At 38.2% G+C, this 18,077-nt stretch overlaps 1 protein-coding gene across 2 annotated transcripts in view; it reads left to right on the plus strand.

Moving 5' to 3' along the window:
• Positions 1 to 18,077, plus strand: part of glsb (glutaminase b) — a 29,407-nt gene that overhangs the window by 3,128 nt on the left and 8,202 nt on the right. For both annotated transcript variants that reach the window (XM_079464500.1, XM_079464499.1), the window contains exons 2-12: positions 11,561 to 11,657; positions 11,973 to 12,094; positions 12,438 to 12,567; positions 12,655 to 12,734; positions 13,822 to 13,985; positions 14,107 to 14,165; positions 16,803 to 16,835; positions 16,933 to 16,991; positions 17,251 to 17,317; positions 17,489 to 17,539; positions 17,743 to 17,919. In XM_079464500.1, the coding sequence (XP_079320626.1) occupies positions 11,561 to 11,657; positions 11,973 to 12,094; positions 12,438 to 12,567; positions 12,655 to 12,734; positions 13,822 to 13,985; positions 14,107 to 14,165; positions 16,803 to 16,835; positions 16,933 to 16,991; positions 17,251 to 17,317; positions 17,489 to 17,539; positions 17,743 to 17,919 (1,039 nt within the window). The remainder of the gene's footprint in view (positions 1 to 11,560; positions 11,658 to 11,972; positions 12,095 to 12,437; positions 12,568 to 12,654; positions 12,735 to 13,821; positions 13,986 to 14,106; positions 14,166 to 16,802; positions 16,836 to 16,932; positions 16,992 to 17,250; positions 17,318 to 17,488; positions 17,540 to 17,742; positions 17,920 to 18,077) is intronic.

Here is an 18,077-nt window from a genome sequence, read left to right on the forward strand (position 1 = left end):
AAATTAAAATATAACAAATGTTTATTTTACAAGTCTATAAGCAGAGACTTGTGCAGGGAGATGGCCACAAAATTACAAACCAAAAATGTCTTCCTTGCCCAGTCTTTCAACCCAGCCAACAAAAGAGAAAAGAAAAGATAAAACACTGCCCCTGACTAGCTTGCTATCCATATAAACAGGAGAAAAATAGCCGTAGCAAAACAAAATAATGGCATCCCATCGCTTGCATTTCATGGGAATTTAACTTCATTTAGGCAGTAAATGGGAACATAGGCCCTCAGGCACCTTAACAGACTGTAAAGTTATAAAGAAAACGGATAAATCAAAAGACTACACCCGGCTACATGCTCTGGGTGCATTTCTGTGATCGTTGAGACCTTGAAACCAACAGCTTTGGAACAGAGGAAAAGCTCCAGTTTTTCTCTGACTCTGAAACAAAACACATAACACACATACATCACAAAAGGATAAACACTTTAACACACTTTTTATATATATATACGTCCCAATGGACGTAACAGTAGAAACAACATAGTGAATTCCATGTAAGGGGACCCGCAGTGTAAGTAGATAGAAATAGCTCATTCTAAGGTAAAAAAAACATAACGCTTCATTATGTGAGGTCACATTATACACCTCTGAAAACATGGTTATGTAGATTATATTGCATTTCTCTCAATAGATCTTCCTTAATATCACACGTTGCACCTTTAATATCTTGAGAAAAAGCAGAAAGCCTTTTCATTTCTCAAATGGATCTCCTTAATGTTCTTTCTCACTCACATTGTGTTACAATCCTGGTTAAATTTATTTCATAAAATTCTGTTTTTGCCATTTTTTTCCCATTTGCTTTTATAATGTTCCATTATTCTGGGTGTGCCGGCTGCTGGAGTCCAGAACTGGCTCAGACTCTGAGAAGTGTGTAGTTAAACCGTTGCTGCAGTTCTTCGGTTGAAACATGTTGCTCTTGGGAATCAGCCGTTGGAAATGTTCAGAATGGGTGCAGTTTGTTGAATTGAAGACCAAAACCCTGTGAGTTGCATATTTAGGCACCATAATGCATGTTAACAAACTGAAAAATGCTCGCTGTTACCTTATATGTACCTCATTTGTAACCCAGTTTCTAACAGTGAGTCATTGTGATCCTGGAATGACTCCTTTGGCTTCAGACTCGCTGTTGATGTAGCAGAAGACAGCTAGCATCCTGTGAGATGAATTAAATTTGTCTTCTTGATCTCTCCAACCAATCAACTAATTCTGTCCAAGGTGACAGATTGTGAGAAAAGCTCCTTTTGTGCTGTGCACTTTCCACATCGGTGAAGCTGTCAAACATCACTCCATCTGGATAATGAAGATTTTTAGCTGAATTCACAGGATATTTGCTTTTGATGGTGTTGCAACCAAACTTGATATAAGATTTTTGTTTATTCTATCGATGGTACAGTTGACAGGCAGACAGATGAATGAACAGATCGATGCATGCACAACGCATTGCTTGCTTTGTGAGTAAGAAGCACATATTTAGACTGCGCTTTTTTTTCTGTTGCAATTCCTGACATTCAAAGCTAATCCTTTAATCACAAAAGTTGTTTAGTCGAACAAATTGCTGCAGAAAGAGGAGGATGAAGTGAACGTAAATTATGTTACGGCAATTAAAGCCGTTACCTGAAGAGTTAATCCGCAAACTCCCTCTTTCTCTCGCTCAGGGAGGCTTTGTAAAGTTATCTGATACCTGAAACCAGAACCGACTGTTCTTTTGAACAGCTCGTGTAGAGGTGCATGCTGTCCCCCAAGGGCCTCTCGGATGTGCAACAGAGCATATCGGTATCGATAATATATATATAGCCGATAAATCATTTCTTCTGGTTTAACTTCTTTAACTGCACGCTGCTCACAGTTAAAATACAGTACAGAACTGTCTTTCTGTCGTGATCATTCACTTACTGCTATTAGCAAAACATTGTTGTACAGTATGTAGATATTTATGAATGTGTAAATCATAGGAACAAAAGCATATTGTTTGAATCAGACTGCTGTCTGCATGCTTTCTGTCTTGAGACCTGTTAGACATGTGACTATAAAGAACACTTTTCTGGGTTTATAACATCTATAACTGTTTAATTAAATAAAAAAAATATACCAGAAAAGTTTGAAGGTTAAAGTATTGTTAATAAGTAGGCTAGGCATGGTACATTGTTTCATGGGAAGAAAAATAACTAATGATTACTTTGTTTGTCGCTGGAGTGAATGTTTCCAAATAAATGCAGTTGTACACTTTTTGCCTTTCGTTTCAGTCTTAGGGAATTTTATATGAATATTAAGATACTGTATATCAGCGAATTTATTGGTTATTGGCTTCCAGTATTAAAGAATAATCGGTTATCGGCCGTAATGTACATATCGGTGCATCCCTAAACTAAACCATGGTTGTTGTCAAGTGACAAACCCGGTGTCTGTATCTGAAATAGCAATTTCCAGTTGGCACAGAGTTTAGACCAACGAACCGTCGTGTCAGCTGTGCTAATTGTAGTATACAGTGTCCTTTCCAGTATACAGTGTGTCACATTTCTAACCTGCTCTGTGTACTCTGATGAACAAACACTTAACCTTGAGCCTAGACAGGCCGGTTTACAAAGTGGCTAATGCATTGGCCTTGAACGGGAGCCATCAGCTGAACATAATTTAGATGGCAGCTTTATAGGTTTCAGCATCTGTCATGTAAAAACTGACTGAGGGGCGGTTTCTCGGACAGGATTAGCTAGGCCTTAGTTAAATTAGAATATTTAATGGAGTCATTTGACACGGCTAAAACGAATATTACCTTTTGTTTTAGATGCAATGCACGGTGTACATACACGATTTACGGTTCAAAGAAGCTGTATTTTCCACATACCGTGCATGTTTGTTTCTCCTCTTTGCCCCGGTCCTCTCTGAAACGTGCATATTTTTTACAAAGCTCATCGCTCTGATAAGCGAGGTGTGCTTTGATTGACCAGTTAACCAGCGCGTAGGGATTGGTCGAATACTGCAAGCGTGTGACGGAGATGTATGCCTCTTACACTTACCGTATTTGGAAAATCAGGTTCCAAAGCAGTTGTACTGACAGGTACGACCACCTTACCTGGGTATACATTTGGGCGGTCTTAGACAAATTATACCACAAACTGACGTAGATTTGTGGGTTACATGAGGCATTTCAGGCAGGTCTGGGTGAGCCTCTTTTGTTCAGACACTTTAGTTTTAGCAAATTTACGTGTCTAATACATGCATGGACAACTTATCACACACCAAAGACACAGAAAAACACGTCAAAACATACTTTGCCAAAACATTGCTGATGTGTATCTTGAGAAAAAACAATTACCCTCACATGTGTTAATATGTCAGCACGAGATGTTTCAGATCAAGACGCCTCTAACATTAAAGCTAGTCTTTAGCCCGGTCCGAGAAACAACCCGTAAAAGAATGTTTCTTTTAGTGCAGGATTATTCTGTAGTAATGTGGCTATTAGCGTTGGGAGCGATATTCGTTCTATCACCAGCCTGTGGATAGCCAATACACGATAGTATCGGGGGAGCGGGTCAATTTACACATTTATCTATGAAAATCTGGATTTGTGGACGAAAAACAGAAGCAACAGTGGCACATGTGTGACCACATCAGCCTTCTATCAGAGTGTGAGTTCAATGCAGCTGGTATTATTATTTACCACCACAACCTTTCATACGAGTGAAAGTACTATCGCTGTAAATCAATGTCATTAATTCAAATGCGTCATTGACGCCGTGTGCGCTGTTATTACTTGATTGCCAGACTGGATCATTTGCACATTATAAACTCTCTCTGACGCGAGAGAAGCCAGAGTCGCACGCATTACAAGCTCTTCCGCATGCCGAAAACTCAAATCCTGTACTCTATCATACTCTCGAGGAAAAGCTTAAGCTGCCTGCATTGCAAGCTCTCTTGCATGAAGAAATGTGCAATGCGCATTTGTTGTAAGATTTATTTGCAACAGCCAACTATCGTCTGAGGAATCGGCTATCACCAAAATGTCTGACAATCGGCGATATACAATACTATTGTCATTTGGTACAACCCTAGTGGTCATTAATTTAAGTTTAAAGGTTTTGTCATCTTTTACTCCAATATAGTGCAGATAATAATGATGCAAGTGGCGTTGTACATAAAGAAATACAATTCTGGGTTGCAACACAATGTGGCTGAATAATAAATAATTTTCAAATTGTAATTTTTAAGGGATGTTTTTCCAGATTTTCCGAAGGCAGTGTGTTTGTTTGATGGAAAAGGCAGTTGTTGTGATGAAGTGTTGAAGATTTGTCCCGTCAAGGGCATAAATCCAGAAGGTTTGGACCATTTACTTCAAAATGACTTCCTGGTGCGAAAAGGAAAACGCTCTGTTTCCAGGCAACTAACTCGAGTGTTTTCTTCACTTGGCCAATATACTTGAGATCTCACCTGATCTCCATGTTGACTGAGAGATCAGCCCATGAGTAGTCTATCTGTTGTCATGCCACGTTTGTTTGTGTAGCACTTTATATAATACATATCGTTTTAAGAACATACGTCGTATAACACTTACAACTCTAGCATTTGCTTGGCAAAGTCTCTTTTTGGTCGAGGGAGCAGTAGAGAACCCTATTGAAGGGTCTCAGCTTTTCTCTTTCTGATTCATATGGGTATTTCTGTTCTTAGCCACATTGTGATCTAAATGTGAGCAATGAAATGGAGTTATTGCAGTTTCCTTCACAAAACATTTTATGCATGCCATTGGGTCTGTCTTCTGTGAGCTGTCTGTGTGAATTGGAGTGTAATGTTTGTTTGATTTATTCTACTGGAGGTTGAGAATTTGGCTCTAAAAATTCCTGGAATCTCATGTGGGGTTGAGTCTGTTTAAAATATGTCTTAAAACAGGTCACATCCCAAAAGCAAAACAAAAAATTGTCTTTTTTTATTTTGGGGTGAAATATAGCCGAGGCCTTAAAAAGAGGCAGAGAAAGAGGTGATGTTCAACACCAAAGACCTCTGGAGAATAAACCCCACTGGTCCAGCGCAGATGATTCACCTCTTTTTTTACGATCTCTTGTCTGTCTGTAACTGTCTGTGTAGAACTACGGACCTTCTGTTTTTGCTGTAAGCTGATATCGCAGTTCTGGTCAACAGATAATTAATTTCGTATCATATGATGCAGACTGTAGCTAAATGCTTCCTGTGACCTCACATTAACTCTGATGAGTGAGAAAATCTAAACATCTGCATAGTTGAGGCACAGTTATTTACAGTATTTCTGATGTATGATCATCACAAACCAAAACAAAGTACATTTCAAGACCTAGAATGACTTGTGTTTGTTTTTAGGTGAAGAATGACTTGTTGAGCTGTTTGTCAGATTAAAAAAAGTATCTCTTTCATGCATTGAGGATTTAGGAGTTTTGCACTTTAAAGCAGGAACACTTTCTTGAAGTTCTGCATGAATCATTATTATTATTTGCTTTTTGAGGTGATGCTGTGTTTTTAAAACTTTTATTTAAACATCATAAGTGATACTTTAGCCATTTTTAAGAATGATCACCTAACCCATTACAACTAGGGTATGTTCATCTCCTATCTATTATTTTCTGATTAAATAGATTTGCTAGTCTAAATGGGACCAGTCACAACATTTACACACGCGTTGCCCCTTTTGTTGACTTGTTTGCTTCTATTGGTCTCCCTTATTAAGTCACTTTCGATAAAAGTCTCTTAAACGATTAAATGTTAAATGATATTGTCACACTAGTTTTATGCCAACACACTTTATTGTGTTGCTTTATTAGAAAACTGTCTGTTTTTAATGTTAACGTTTTAGCTCTGTTTGGTTCCATTATATGTCCCCGACCCTTACTTTAGTAATGATGTTAAAGAAAACTTTCACTTTCTCTATCCAGCCTGAATATAAAATCACTAAGTCAATAAGAGTCAATAAGAATAATGATGATGAACAATTATTCTAATAAGCTGCATTCAAATTAGACCGAATCAAATAACACTTAGGAAAATGAATAGAACAAATGGAAAATGTGGGAAATCATTGTAGGAGATCTAGGCTGCAGTACTGAGGTGATTGAAGGATTTATGGTTCATCATTGAATGATTTGGTGGGCCGTAGGCATGGGCCGATTACCGGTTTCAAGGTATACCGAGGTTTAGAAAAGCTGTGGTTTCAAAACCACAAAAATGTTCCCTTTATCCTGTTCCTGGGGTTTTTTACTCGTCCTTAAAGACCGAAAGTGCAGGAATACCTCAGGTTGTGTGCAGCGAAGAGCATAAGTAGTAACGTGCCCCCACCCCTCTCCGGTTGGTGCAAGCTGTCAGAGAGTGAGAGTCACCTGTGTGCAGGATGGCCGAAGGAGATCAATCCTTGGAACTTTTCTCCCCGTTCGAAAAAAACGCTGGCAGCGTTCGGTTACAAATAGCAGAGGAACGCCATGACTTCGGAGGCAGAGTCTGTGCATGAGAAACAGATAGGCAGCGTATAAAATTGAATAGAAAGTCTATTTTGATTACAAACAGAGAGCGTCTCTGCAATAACTAATCACATATTTAAAAACTTCAATACGGTCCTGCATCATTAATAAACAAACTACAGTTGGTTCAGAATGCAGCTGCCAGAGATCTAACCAGGTCCAGAAGATACGATCACATAACCACAATGTTATCAACCCTTCACTGGCTAACCAGTGTCGTATTGACTTTAAAGTTCTTTTAATCACTGATGCGTAGCACCTTAACTCTGGAATAGCCTTCCCGATACTATTCAAGGGTCAGACACACTCTCCCATTTTAAATCTAGATTAAATACACATCTTTTCAGCCAAGCGTTCACTTAAAATATGCTAAATTAACCACCGGGAGACTGCATTTATTAGATATTATTTGTGCGTGGGCGTGCTTTTCCTGGAGACTTGCCCAGTAAGGGAGTAAGAAACGTAATGATTTTTCATGTTCGAAAAAAACTTTCCATGTTAAGCATGAGAAGACAGCACGTTTAACACTGTAAAGAAGTCAGAATGCATGACACACCATTGCACCAGCCCTTTAAATTAACATTTGCAACCATCTAAAAGAGTTAGCGCGTTCAACACTGTAGAAATAAATACCTTTTTCCCTTTCTACCGAGGCAAATAACATGGCTAATCAACTAGCCCAACATAAACTAGTTTGAACTAGGTGAACATGCTTGCAATCCTGCATCATAACTTGGACTGAAAAATAAATGTGTAGTATGGAAGTGAGCATGTCTCCTAAAACATTGTTCAGCAGCAGGTTCGATGACTGCTTTATTACAGAAATAGTTTTAATTGTTGACCTGCGGGTTATGGCTCACTTAAGTGACTGTATTTCTTTTCATTTAAATTATTATTTACATAAAATGATTTATGTTCTGAACGTCTGATTATTGTTGAGCTACAGGTAATTTAATAGAATTATGAAGAGCTCAAATATTTATTTAAATGATTTAACCCGACCTGTTTACTGTTCCAAAATGTTCTATATGTTTCTTAGAAATAAAGGTTCAGTTTTTGTTAAAGTAACACATTTTAGAGATGTGGTAGTTTTGACCAAGGTTACCATATCGTCAAAATCTCATACCGGTCATACCAGTGGGAATGACAGTCCTGGCTGGGTTCTCTTGACTTTTAAAGAATGCCATGGCTCAGAGTCTCAGCAGCTTAGGCAGAGGTCTGTTAGAGTTAAAGCCATCTAAATGTGATAATGCAACAGCTAAGTTAGGGAAGCTGTTAATACAGTATAACTTAGCAAGAGTGATGCAGCAGTCTTTGAGATCACGCACAATGCAAGGCTAGAAAAAATACACAACGTAATATATAAAATAAGATTTTGGTTTTTGTCACGAAATGTGAATTGGCCTGATTTACCTGTATTGATTCAAAACAACCCAACTGCAGTTTCATTGATATTAATTGGACAGCACAATAAAAAACAGATTTTTGATATTAATTGGAATGCACAATAAAAGTTTTCTGTTTTTGCAAAAGAACTAATGAAATCTTCAAATACATTTGCAGTTTGATACAATACACGATACTGGGTTTCCAAAACGATAGTATCGCAATATTTTTTTTTTTAAACATTTAATTAAAATTGTCAGACATACAAAAAGTATCGTATCAATTTCAGAAAGGAACAAGGTGTTTGTCATGAGCACGGACAGAGGTCTCAGGTGCAGACAGCGGGTAAGGGGTTAACAGAAGACTTTAATAATAACAACAAAACAAAGACCCACGAGGGGGTAACATAACAGAACAGGGGAAAGTAATAACATGACGAGACAGGACTAAAACTAACTACACTTAAACAAGACTTAAATTAACTTTTGACATGAACTACAAATAACTACACTAAACTAGACTACAAGACACAAGAACTCACCACACTACCACAATGAACCAGCGCAAGACAGAAGACACAAGGGCAATAAATAAGGGACCAAATCAAGAGGGGAACAGGTGTAGGACATGATTCAATAACTAGGAAACGAGAGGATGGGAACAGAGACGACACCGGAGAGAGTGTATGGAAGGCCGTAAGGGCCACACAAGAAATGAGACTCTGTCATGATCCTGCCACTAAACAAAGAAAAAGATGACATGATGCAGCAGAATCCTGACAGTGTTGTTAAGAAAATATTTGTTAAAAATAATAAAATAAGACAAAAAACTAAATATTGGTATGATATTGTTTACATTGGACTACAGGGCTGTCATGCATGACTGAACTGTACACACCAGTAGCTACTTCATGTTATCTGCTCTAACAGACTGTTTACACACACACAGCATCATTTGCACTCTAAACTGCTCACTTGCACACCAGAATATTATACTGAATGCTCATTTGCACTAATGGTCTACCTTCATAACTCATCTACTGCACTGTAACTCTATTCACTGCATCTACTCATCTATTGCACTATAACTTCAATAACTGCATTAACTCATCTACTGCACTGTAATCTTATTAACTGCATTATCTCATATAATGCACCGTAACTTTTATGTCTATAATTAATGCACACTTAACTTAAGTCACTTGCACTACTGTTTAGTCTAAATTACTGTTCATATCCACCTGTACATTAATGTTCATAGTATATAGCCATCTGTATATATTGTTCATAGTACATACCTACTGTCATCTTTGCTAATTGCACTTCTGGTTAGACCTAAACTACATTTCGTTACACTGTACTTGTATATGTGTAATGACAATAAAGTTGAATCTAATCTAAACAAATTAACATAACTCCGGAAACCCTACCCTCCCCAAAAGCCACCACAAGAATAAAAAATGATATAATCACATATTATTATGCATGTATCGCAATATTTGAAATAAAAAATAAAACCTCTAGGAAGATTTAAGAGAAATTTATATAACCGTCATATAACCTCACTGTTCCTAATAAATCTCCATATTGCACTCACTCGTTTTCCTGCATTTGAGCCATCATATTAAATATTACTTAATATGAATTTCTTACATCCTATCTTTCCAAATGTTCTGCCAAAATATACCGCGAATGGTCGTGTGAAACTTTTTATATGCCTCGTGTAAATACGACAAAAAGGTTTTCCATTGCAGTTTTGTGAAATTGATGTGTTTCCATTGGGCAGATTTTCAAGTATTTCAGTTTGCGCATTCTGAAGGGTAATGGAAACCTGCCTAGTGAGCTGAAGACACCGCTTGACTGCCCGAACGAGAGAGCTTACTGAAGCGATAGGGTTGGCTTGTGTCAAGTGACCTGGGTCGCTCAAGCAAACAATGGACCGTGCTCTGCTGGACAAACTAAATAAATACACCATTAACAAGAACTGTATCTGTGTCATATGTTCCGTAAAAAAAAAATAATCGGCGGCATATTGATGCTGATATGTCTGCGACATGCTCTTATAAGCCGATAAAATCGGTCGAGCTCTAGAATAGGGGTGGGCGATATATATCGTCTGCGATAATATCGGTATTGTTGTGTTAACGATGTGCAAATTCTCATTATCGAGTATTTTAATTACTCCGAAAAAACACTCCAAAACACGCATTAAAACTCCACACATTCAGAAGCTGCAGCAGGGCGTCACGTGATTGCTGTTGTTTGCATACATGTTTTCATCTCTCTCACAGGTTAGCGCGTGGCCGCACGCATGTTCAACACCGGTTAACGAATGTGGTTATGCTAAACATTTGACAGAAAGAGACAACATGCAGACACCCAGAGCCTCGCAATCTACTTTAGATAACTTAGTTGCTAAACGTGGCTCAACCTCACTTGCATCGAAGTGGTTCGGTTTTGAGAAAACTGATGTTGCGCAAAAGACGGCACTCGGCAAAGTGTGTAGGAAACATGTTGCTGTTAAAAGCAGCTCGACGACCAACCATAGTAAGGAATACCAAGAGTATGAAAAGTTCAGAGACTCCGCTGCCCGAGAAAAGCCGACATCGGCTAAGGTACCTGCTGCACAACATACGCAGCAAACTTTAGCGGAGTCGTTTAGCGTAAATGTGCCTTACGATAAGCAAAAAGCAACAGTGCCAAGACATTACAAATGCTATCACCAAGTTTAAACAAATGCTAAAACAATCACCAAGCAAAATAAATGCTGCCGATTCAGTAGGTAGGGAAAGTGCCAAGTCGAAATGATTTCAGCTCAACTGCCCTCCCCAACTTCTATCATATATTATAATTTCATCTTGCTTGTATGCTGTACAATTTACAGTACAGCAGAGGTGTACAACTGAATGTTTACTCAGAGTTCGATGTTCTTACACTAATTCAATTAGTATTTTGTATGTCTTTGAATTGTTTTTACTTGAATACTTACATGTTAAAGAAAATAAATAAGCACTGTTTTCATTCAACATGGTGCCCAATAGTGATTAAGTAACTCAGACTTTTAAAAACACATTTTTAATGGATATCGTCTAATTATCGTTATCGTTAAAATCGCCAAAAATATCTAGATTAAATTTTTTTGTCCATATCGCCCACCCCTACTCTAGAATACAATATAGAAATTTGTGTCTGTTCTTCTTTCAAAGACCCCATAAAATGAACATGAACATTTATCTTGCTCGTGGTACGTCTGTTTGCATTTAGTTAACCGTGTTTATTTGTGTGTGTTTGGACTTTTGACCAAATACACTGATAGTTTATCTTGTTTACTCATCCTGCTGTTGTCAAATAAAATGCTTGATTTTTTCCACTAACTAGCATTAACATGTAGCAAATACAGTAACACAAAAAAGTCACACATTTGTCGAGCCGTTTCATGGGGTCTTCAACTTTCCACTGATTTTCTGATTCCTTTTGTTTTATTTTGTGTCTTTGTTGCATGCGTGTTCGCCACATCTAGTGTTTAATCCTCAACCAATCATTTTAACATATGGGCAGACACATGCGTCACTTCAGACTAAACTGTTGTGACATTTTGTCATAGTGGAAGTCACCTCGGTCAATAACCCAATATATTCTCTCCGCTTCCAGGAGAAGGAAACCTGGAATCCTGCCCAGCTTGGAGGATCTGCTCTTTTACAGTATCGCTGAAGGCCAAGAGAAGATCCCAGCCCACAAATTCATTAGCGTGAGTGACGGGGATGTTTTTGTTCACGTCTCCTGAAGTAGGTCAACTGCAGTGTATCTGCATGTGTTGTTTGCAAATGCATGACTGAAGCAGTGTGTATCGTGTCAGTGTGTAGAGTTACTGTTGTTATTTTTATCAGCATCGGTAAATAGGGCACAGAGTCATGTTTTACTACACCGAGTCTTATCGAACCCGGCCGACAATGAGTTTAAACCCAGATAAGAGTGTTGGGATTGTAATGAGTTACGCAAATAAAGTTTTACGTGAAGAGTGTGTGCTTATGGAAATCGTTTGTGTATGTGCATGTAAACACAGGCGCTGAAGGCCACCGGACTTCGGACGGGAGATCCACGGCTGAAAGAATGTATGGACATGTTGAAAGTGACCCTGAAGTCCACGTCAGATGGCGTGATGCTGGACCGGCACCTTTTCAAAAAGTAAGCTGGCAGTGTGCTATAGACTTCCAATTGTTTTGCTATAGATTTTTTATGCTACCAAGCAAATCAAAATCATACTTACATTGTTACATTGTTTACTTTTAGTTTAAGGTTAATCTGAGCATAGTTTGAGGCATTGTTGAGATCATTTCTTAAAGATACGCATATAAGACTGCTAGGGTCTTTTTCATAGCCAAAAACATCTAAAGTCTCAGCAATGGAAGAGCTCAAGTTATGTCAAACCAAGTGAATCCATTTAAAAGATTCAAATTTAGAAGTTTCTTTCTATGTGATCAAACCAGTTCCAGATAGACAAGCATTTCAAGTTCATTTCTTTCCTCAGGTGTGTCCAGAGCAACATTGTACTTTTAACCCAGGCCTTCCGGAAGAAGTTTGTCATCCCTGATTTCCAGTCGTTTTCTTCCCACATTGACACTCTCTATGAGAAAGGCAGAAAACTTTCTGGTGGACTGGTAAGAAAAGAACATATATGCGGTTCATCTCAAATGCCAATAAAACTGCAATGAACTGCGATCTATTGTGATTTCTTTGACGACCAGGTTGCTGACTACATTCCCCAACTTGCCAAATTTAGCCCAGATTTGTGGGCCGTGTCCCTGTGCACAGTCGATGGACAGAGGTATGAATCCTCATGCTATTTTGAGATTTTGAATTCTTAGTTTTGAAGATCATAACAACTTTAATGTTCATAGGGTTGAATGATCAACTTGGACACAGATCAATCTATGCAAGTTGTGACATCACAATTGTTTGCTATTTACGCAATATAGAGCACCGGAAATACTTTCATGTTGGTCACTGAAGAATTGTCAGCAAATCTTATCGTTTGATAAGCACTCCTTTTTTCTAGACCAAAGATACAGGTTAAACACACTTAGCGGAGTAAAATGTGCTAAAATGTTAGTCACGTGAGACAAATTGACAGGACCACAAAATCATTATCTCTCCTCTCAATACTTAACCCCAAGTGGCACGGTACATCAATTGATCTGAACATTAGGAGATAACAAAATATACAATCTGTATTTTAACATGTTGTTGTAAAGATAGCAGGGGTTCATATATATGTCCATATGGCACACTGTTATGTGAACTGAAGCTTTACAGTGCCAGAGCCTTGAGCCATCATCCGAAATAATCCGATTGGTTATTTACCTTTGATTTTGTGCTTTACAGCAGTGGGACTCAACTGGGTGACTGTAGAAAAAATACAATCCAAGTAACCATATAAGCGTGCAAAAGTAAATACGTTTATTTTGTTTTTAAAAGGGAGGAAAGAACACTTGTTGTCAGGGTTAACGCTTTTATCTTTAAGAGACGTACCTGTAAGTGAAAATGAAATATGACCAAGGGAAGGGAAACTTCACCCAAAAATGAAATTGTTGTCACCAGTTACTCACAAATCTGTATAAACTTCTTTGTTCTGATGAACACGGAGAAAGATATTTTGAAGAATGCTTATAACCAGACAGATTTTGCCCACATTTATTACAATAGTAGGAAAAAAACAATGATTGTCAAAAGTGCCCCAGAACTGTCTGCTGAAGGCCACCGTTTTTCAAAATGTCTTCTTTTGTGTTCAACAGAACAAAAAAAAGATAATTTTTCCTACTGAAGTGTCCCTTAAGATGCCATCCAAGATCTTTTTACACATGCCTCACTGATTCACCTCAGTCAGCGATCTGATCTCTGTTTTATTTGCACAGACACACGGTGGGTGATACTAAAGTGCCGTTCTGCCTGCAGTCGTGCGTGAAGCCGCTCAAGTACGCCGTTGCTGTGCACGATCACGGCACCGAATATGTACATCGCTTCATTGCGAAAGAGCCCAGCGGCTTACGCTTCAACAAACTCTTTCTGAATGAGGAAGGTGAGGATTACAGCCTTTAGCATTACTGCTGGCTTGTGACACAATGATAAAATATATAAGTATTACTGCAAAGCAACATAATATGAACCGTTGTGAGTTTCATATGTTTGTTTATACACAGATAAACCACATAATCCGATGGTAAATGCCGGCGCTATCGTGTGTACCTCTCTGATTAAGGTAAGCATCTCATTCCACTGGTTTACATGTTAAAAATTTACATTGACTTTACTTGAAATGATGTATTTTGATGGCTAAATGTTCAAGTTTTTTGGGATGTATTAAGTAATGATATTAAGAATTCGCTGAGACCAAATGCTCGTATTTTCTAAGTGCTTTTTGTCTTTTCTTTGTGTTATATTACTACAGGTTACCGATCATTTTTTGACATTACTGCTCATCTTCACTTTCAGTGTAAAGTCAAATGTGTGGTGGTCATAAAAACAAAGTCTGTTGGTAATGAATTGTTCAAGTTCATCCAGACTTTGTTTTCGCCAAACATGTTTCCATCGTCTTTTGTGTTTAACAGTAAATGAAAAGATCAACTGGTATTGTATTTACTGTTCCAAATATTTGCAAACTGACTATGGTACTGTACATAGCAAGGACTTGTATTTCTTGGAGATGTTTGCACTTCCTGGTTGTTCAAGTGTGCGTTTAAGCTAATATGTTTGCGTTGGTTGATGGTTGATGCAGCCAAATGTGTTTTGATCTTTGTGCAATAGACACCACGCTCCAGCTTGGTTGATGATGTGTTTATTATAATATTAAGTTATAGATTATAAAGTCTTAATGCTTTGCAAAAAGATGGCACTGTACCTGTGCTGTATGCCCACAATTGAGCCCTTACTCTGAGCTGGGGTGAGCAGTATTACCACTATATGCATATTTTTTGCTGGGATAAAAAAGGAGATACAGTATATTGTACTGCAGCAAAACACTTTTTGTCATATTTTATCTTAATTTGGAGCTTTATGGGTCCAAAAACCTGAATGTTTCCCATTATGTAACACTTGAGTTTAGTATAAAAACTTCATACAAGTCCAACTAATTCAGTTAGAAAATGGATGATTTCTAAACCAGTGTACACATCCAGTCTGTAAGGATGCAGAAAGTGTAACACCTTTTCACATTTAGTTTTTCTGTATTTTTACATTATAGCTTTTCTCTGCCGTCATACTGCCCGCCCTACTCTGTGCATGTGTACATTGAATCCCAAACCTCAGAAACGATCCAAGTCTTTGAAAACTGCAGAAACCATCATCCTCTGCTGTGACAGGCTCACATCAGAAAAACTGTTCACATCTGTGACGTGTTTGATTTATCCCAGCTCAAATGCACGCATGAGAAAGAGGATGCACCGTTACAATGTGTAATGAAAGTTAAGCATCCTGTGAACAGCAGTTCCCATCACACCTATCCAACCTAAGCTCAACCATTGTGATCTTCTCTTGTGAATAGCGTTGTCGTAACGCAAAATGTCTGGTGTAAATCGTGCTTGTGGATGCACTTAAATAACGCATGACATCATTTCCTCCCGAGTCCTCGAGCAGTGCCACCGGGCGCGTTCTAAAGCGTGTGATACTCTGTTGAAGGCTCTCTGTGTGCTTTTATGTTGTTGCATATTTTGCAGACGATCTGTGGGATTTTTTGACCACTGCTGCAGGTCAATGACGTTGGTAATTTTTTCCTTTCCATTTTTCCTCCCTCCCCATGATCAAAGCCTGGATACTAAAATATCATTAGTGTCATTGTGTTCCTTAATAAGGCAGAAACCTGTGCAGGATCACATGGCCCGTATGTTCACTTTTTACATCAACTACAGAAACCCACAATGGCTGTGCATTATTTTATCCTTTTCCATTTTTAAACTTATTTTCTGAAAACTAGCTTGTAAAGGCTGTGTAACGTAAAGATTTATAAACCTATTTTAAACCGAACAAGAACATTGGGAGGCAGACAATTTTGTCAGTGTTTCTTTATTTATAATACTCCGCCAACTGAGCTTCAGGAAAATTCCTTCAAAGATGTTTTAAGAAAAGGATTCCCCTGTCTATTACAGGATGGCTTGAAATAAAGAAGTAAGAAAAGGTTTAGAACAGGTTTTAAGTAGGTTCTTTACGAAAATAAACCAATGTTATATTACTGCATGGCCTCTGTGGGCTTCTGGGCGAACTGGATATGTATCACATTCCTTTTTACCCCACTACTTTGTAAGCATTAATGTTGTTTGACACATAAAATAGTTGTTTATTTATACAGATAATGCAGTGATTGGCCGTCACTTGCATCTGTATTATCTCAGCAACTGCCCCGTCCACATTCCCCGTCTGACAGGACACTGTATATTAATGGGAAATTATTTATAAAGTAAAGCTTTAAGTGTAATTTAACCTATTTCGGACCTTTTTAGACACACAAACTGTTATTACAAACCCTGCTGCTTTACATTCACCTCTCTTTTTTAGCCTACAGGTCTTCATGTACAGTTTATCTCAAGTTTCTGCTCTGTAGCGGTCCATCATCATCGCCTTTGTAGTGAATAACACAACTTTACCGTAGTCAAGTTATGTAATGATCATATTAGGGTTCATCATACAGTAGTGCCATTGATTTCTAACCACAGACTAATAATGAGTTTGCGTTTGCGCAGATCATTTTTAGAGAATGAAATCTTCTCACTGATAATCTGTATGAGTTAGTTCTGATTTGTTTCTTCCCATATTACATTAAAAACGTGAATTTGTTTTATCTTGAATAGCATTTTGAACAGTCGGGGAATGAGAAATGTAATTTTCTTTTTTCTGTGTTTTTCAGCAAGGGGCGGGCAATGCTGAGAAGTTTGATTATGTGAGTCATTTATCAGTAGATTACATTAAAAATCACATCGAATATTTTTACTGGTGTTGTTGGTTTGTTTTAACTCGCTTTATTTCCTTACTTGCAGTTGATGAACTTCCTGAAGAAGATGGCAGGAAACGAATATGTTGGCTTCAGCAATGCCACGTAAGATCGAGTCTCATTAGGACGTTTTGTCGGAACTACGTTTATGTGTATGCTTGGCTAACTTTTTGCAGAATAAGCAAAGACTTTTTAAACGGACAGTTCACCCAAAAATAAATGTATACAGATGTGGAACAACTCCGGGGTAAAATGATGACAGAATTGTAATTTTTGGGTGAACTGAAGATAGATCAATACCCTGTGAAAAGTCGAGTCTATGTGTTGGATTGATGCATCTCAATGTTTGTGTATCCTGATCTAGATTTCAGTCAGAACGTGAGACGGGTGACAGGAATTTCGCTATTGGCTATTATCTGAAAGAGAAGAAGGTCAGTATCTCAAAGCTGTTTTGATGTGGTTTAGTGATTTATTGCACCCATCATCTCTGTATATCTCTCACTCCTGAATATTTGCTTGTCTGGAGTGATTTAGTGTCAGCTGCACAGATTCAGTTTTGATTCTTGTCCAACATATTAACCCTTTCTTCTCTCCGTATGCAGTGCTTTCCAGAGGGTACCGATATGAACGGTGTTCTGGACTTATACTTTCAGGTACATCCTATGACATCTTTCATTTAAATAATGCAAATTTGTCCAAAACGTAAAAATTGCTTTGTTTTGACCAATTCAACGGTGAAATGTTTTTTCTAAATCTTAACTCTTGTTATATGCGTAGTTCTAACACGATCAGAATGACATTGATTTCATGTTTTTATATAATGGTTCATGTTTGTATTGCTGTTTGTGCTGTGCAGCTCTGCTCCATCGAGGTAACATGCGAGAGCGCTAGTGTCATGGCAGCCACGCTGGCCAATGGTGGCTTCTGTCCAATCACAGGCGAGCGCGTGCTGAACCCAGAAGCGGTGCGAGACACCCTTAGCCTCATGCACTCCTGCGGCATGTATGACTTCTCGGGGCAATTCGCCTTCCATGTAAGTGAAAGTAAAAGATGAATTCTGGTTATTCCGGATGATAAGCAAGTCCAAGCTGTTTTTTTAGTTAGATGACGTTTTTCCAAACTACACCAAGCTGGTATTTAGTTTATCGTTTGTTCGAAGATTGTTTTCCAGCTAACTGTCTTTTTTTGTGA

Source organism: Barbatula barbatula (genome assembly GCF_947034865.1).
Source record: "Barbatula barbatula genome assembly, chromosome: 9".
Classification (NCBI taxonomy): domain Eukaryota; kingdom Metazoa; phylum Chordata; class Actinopteri; order Cypriniformes; family Nemacheilidae; genus Barbatula; species Barbatula barbatula.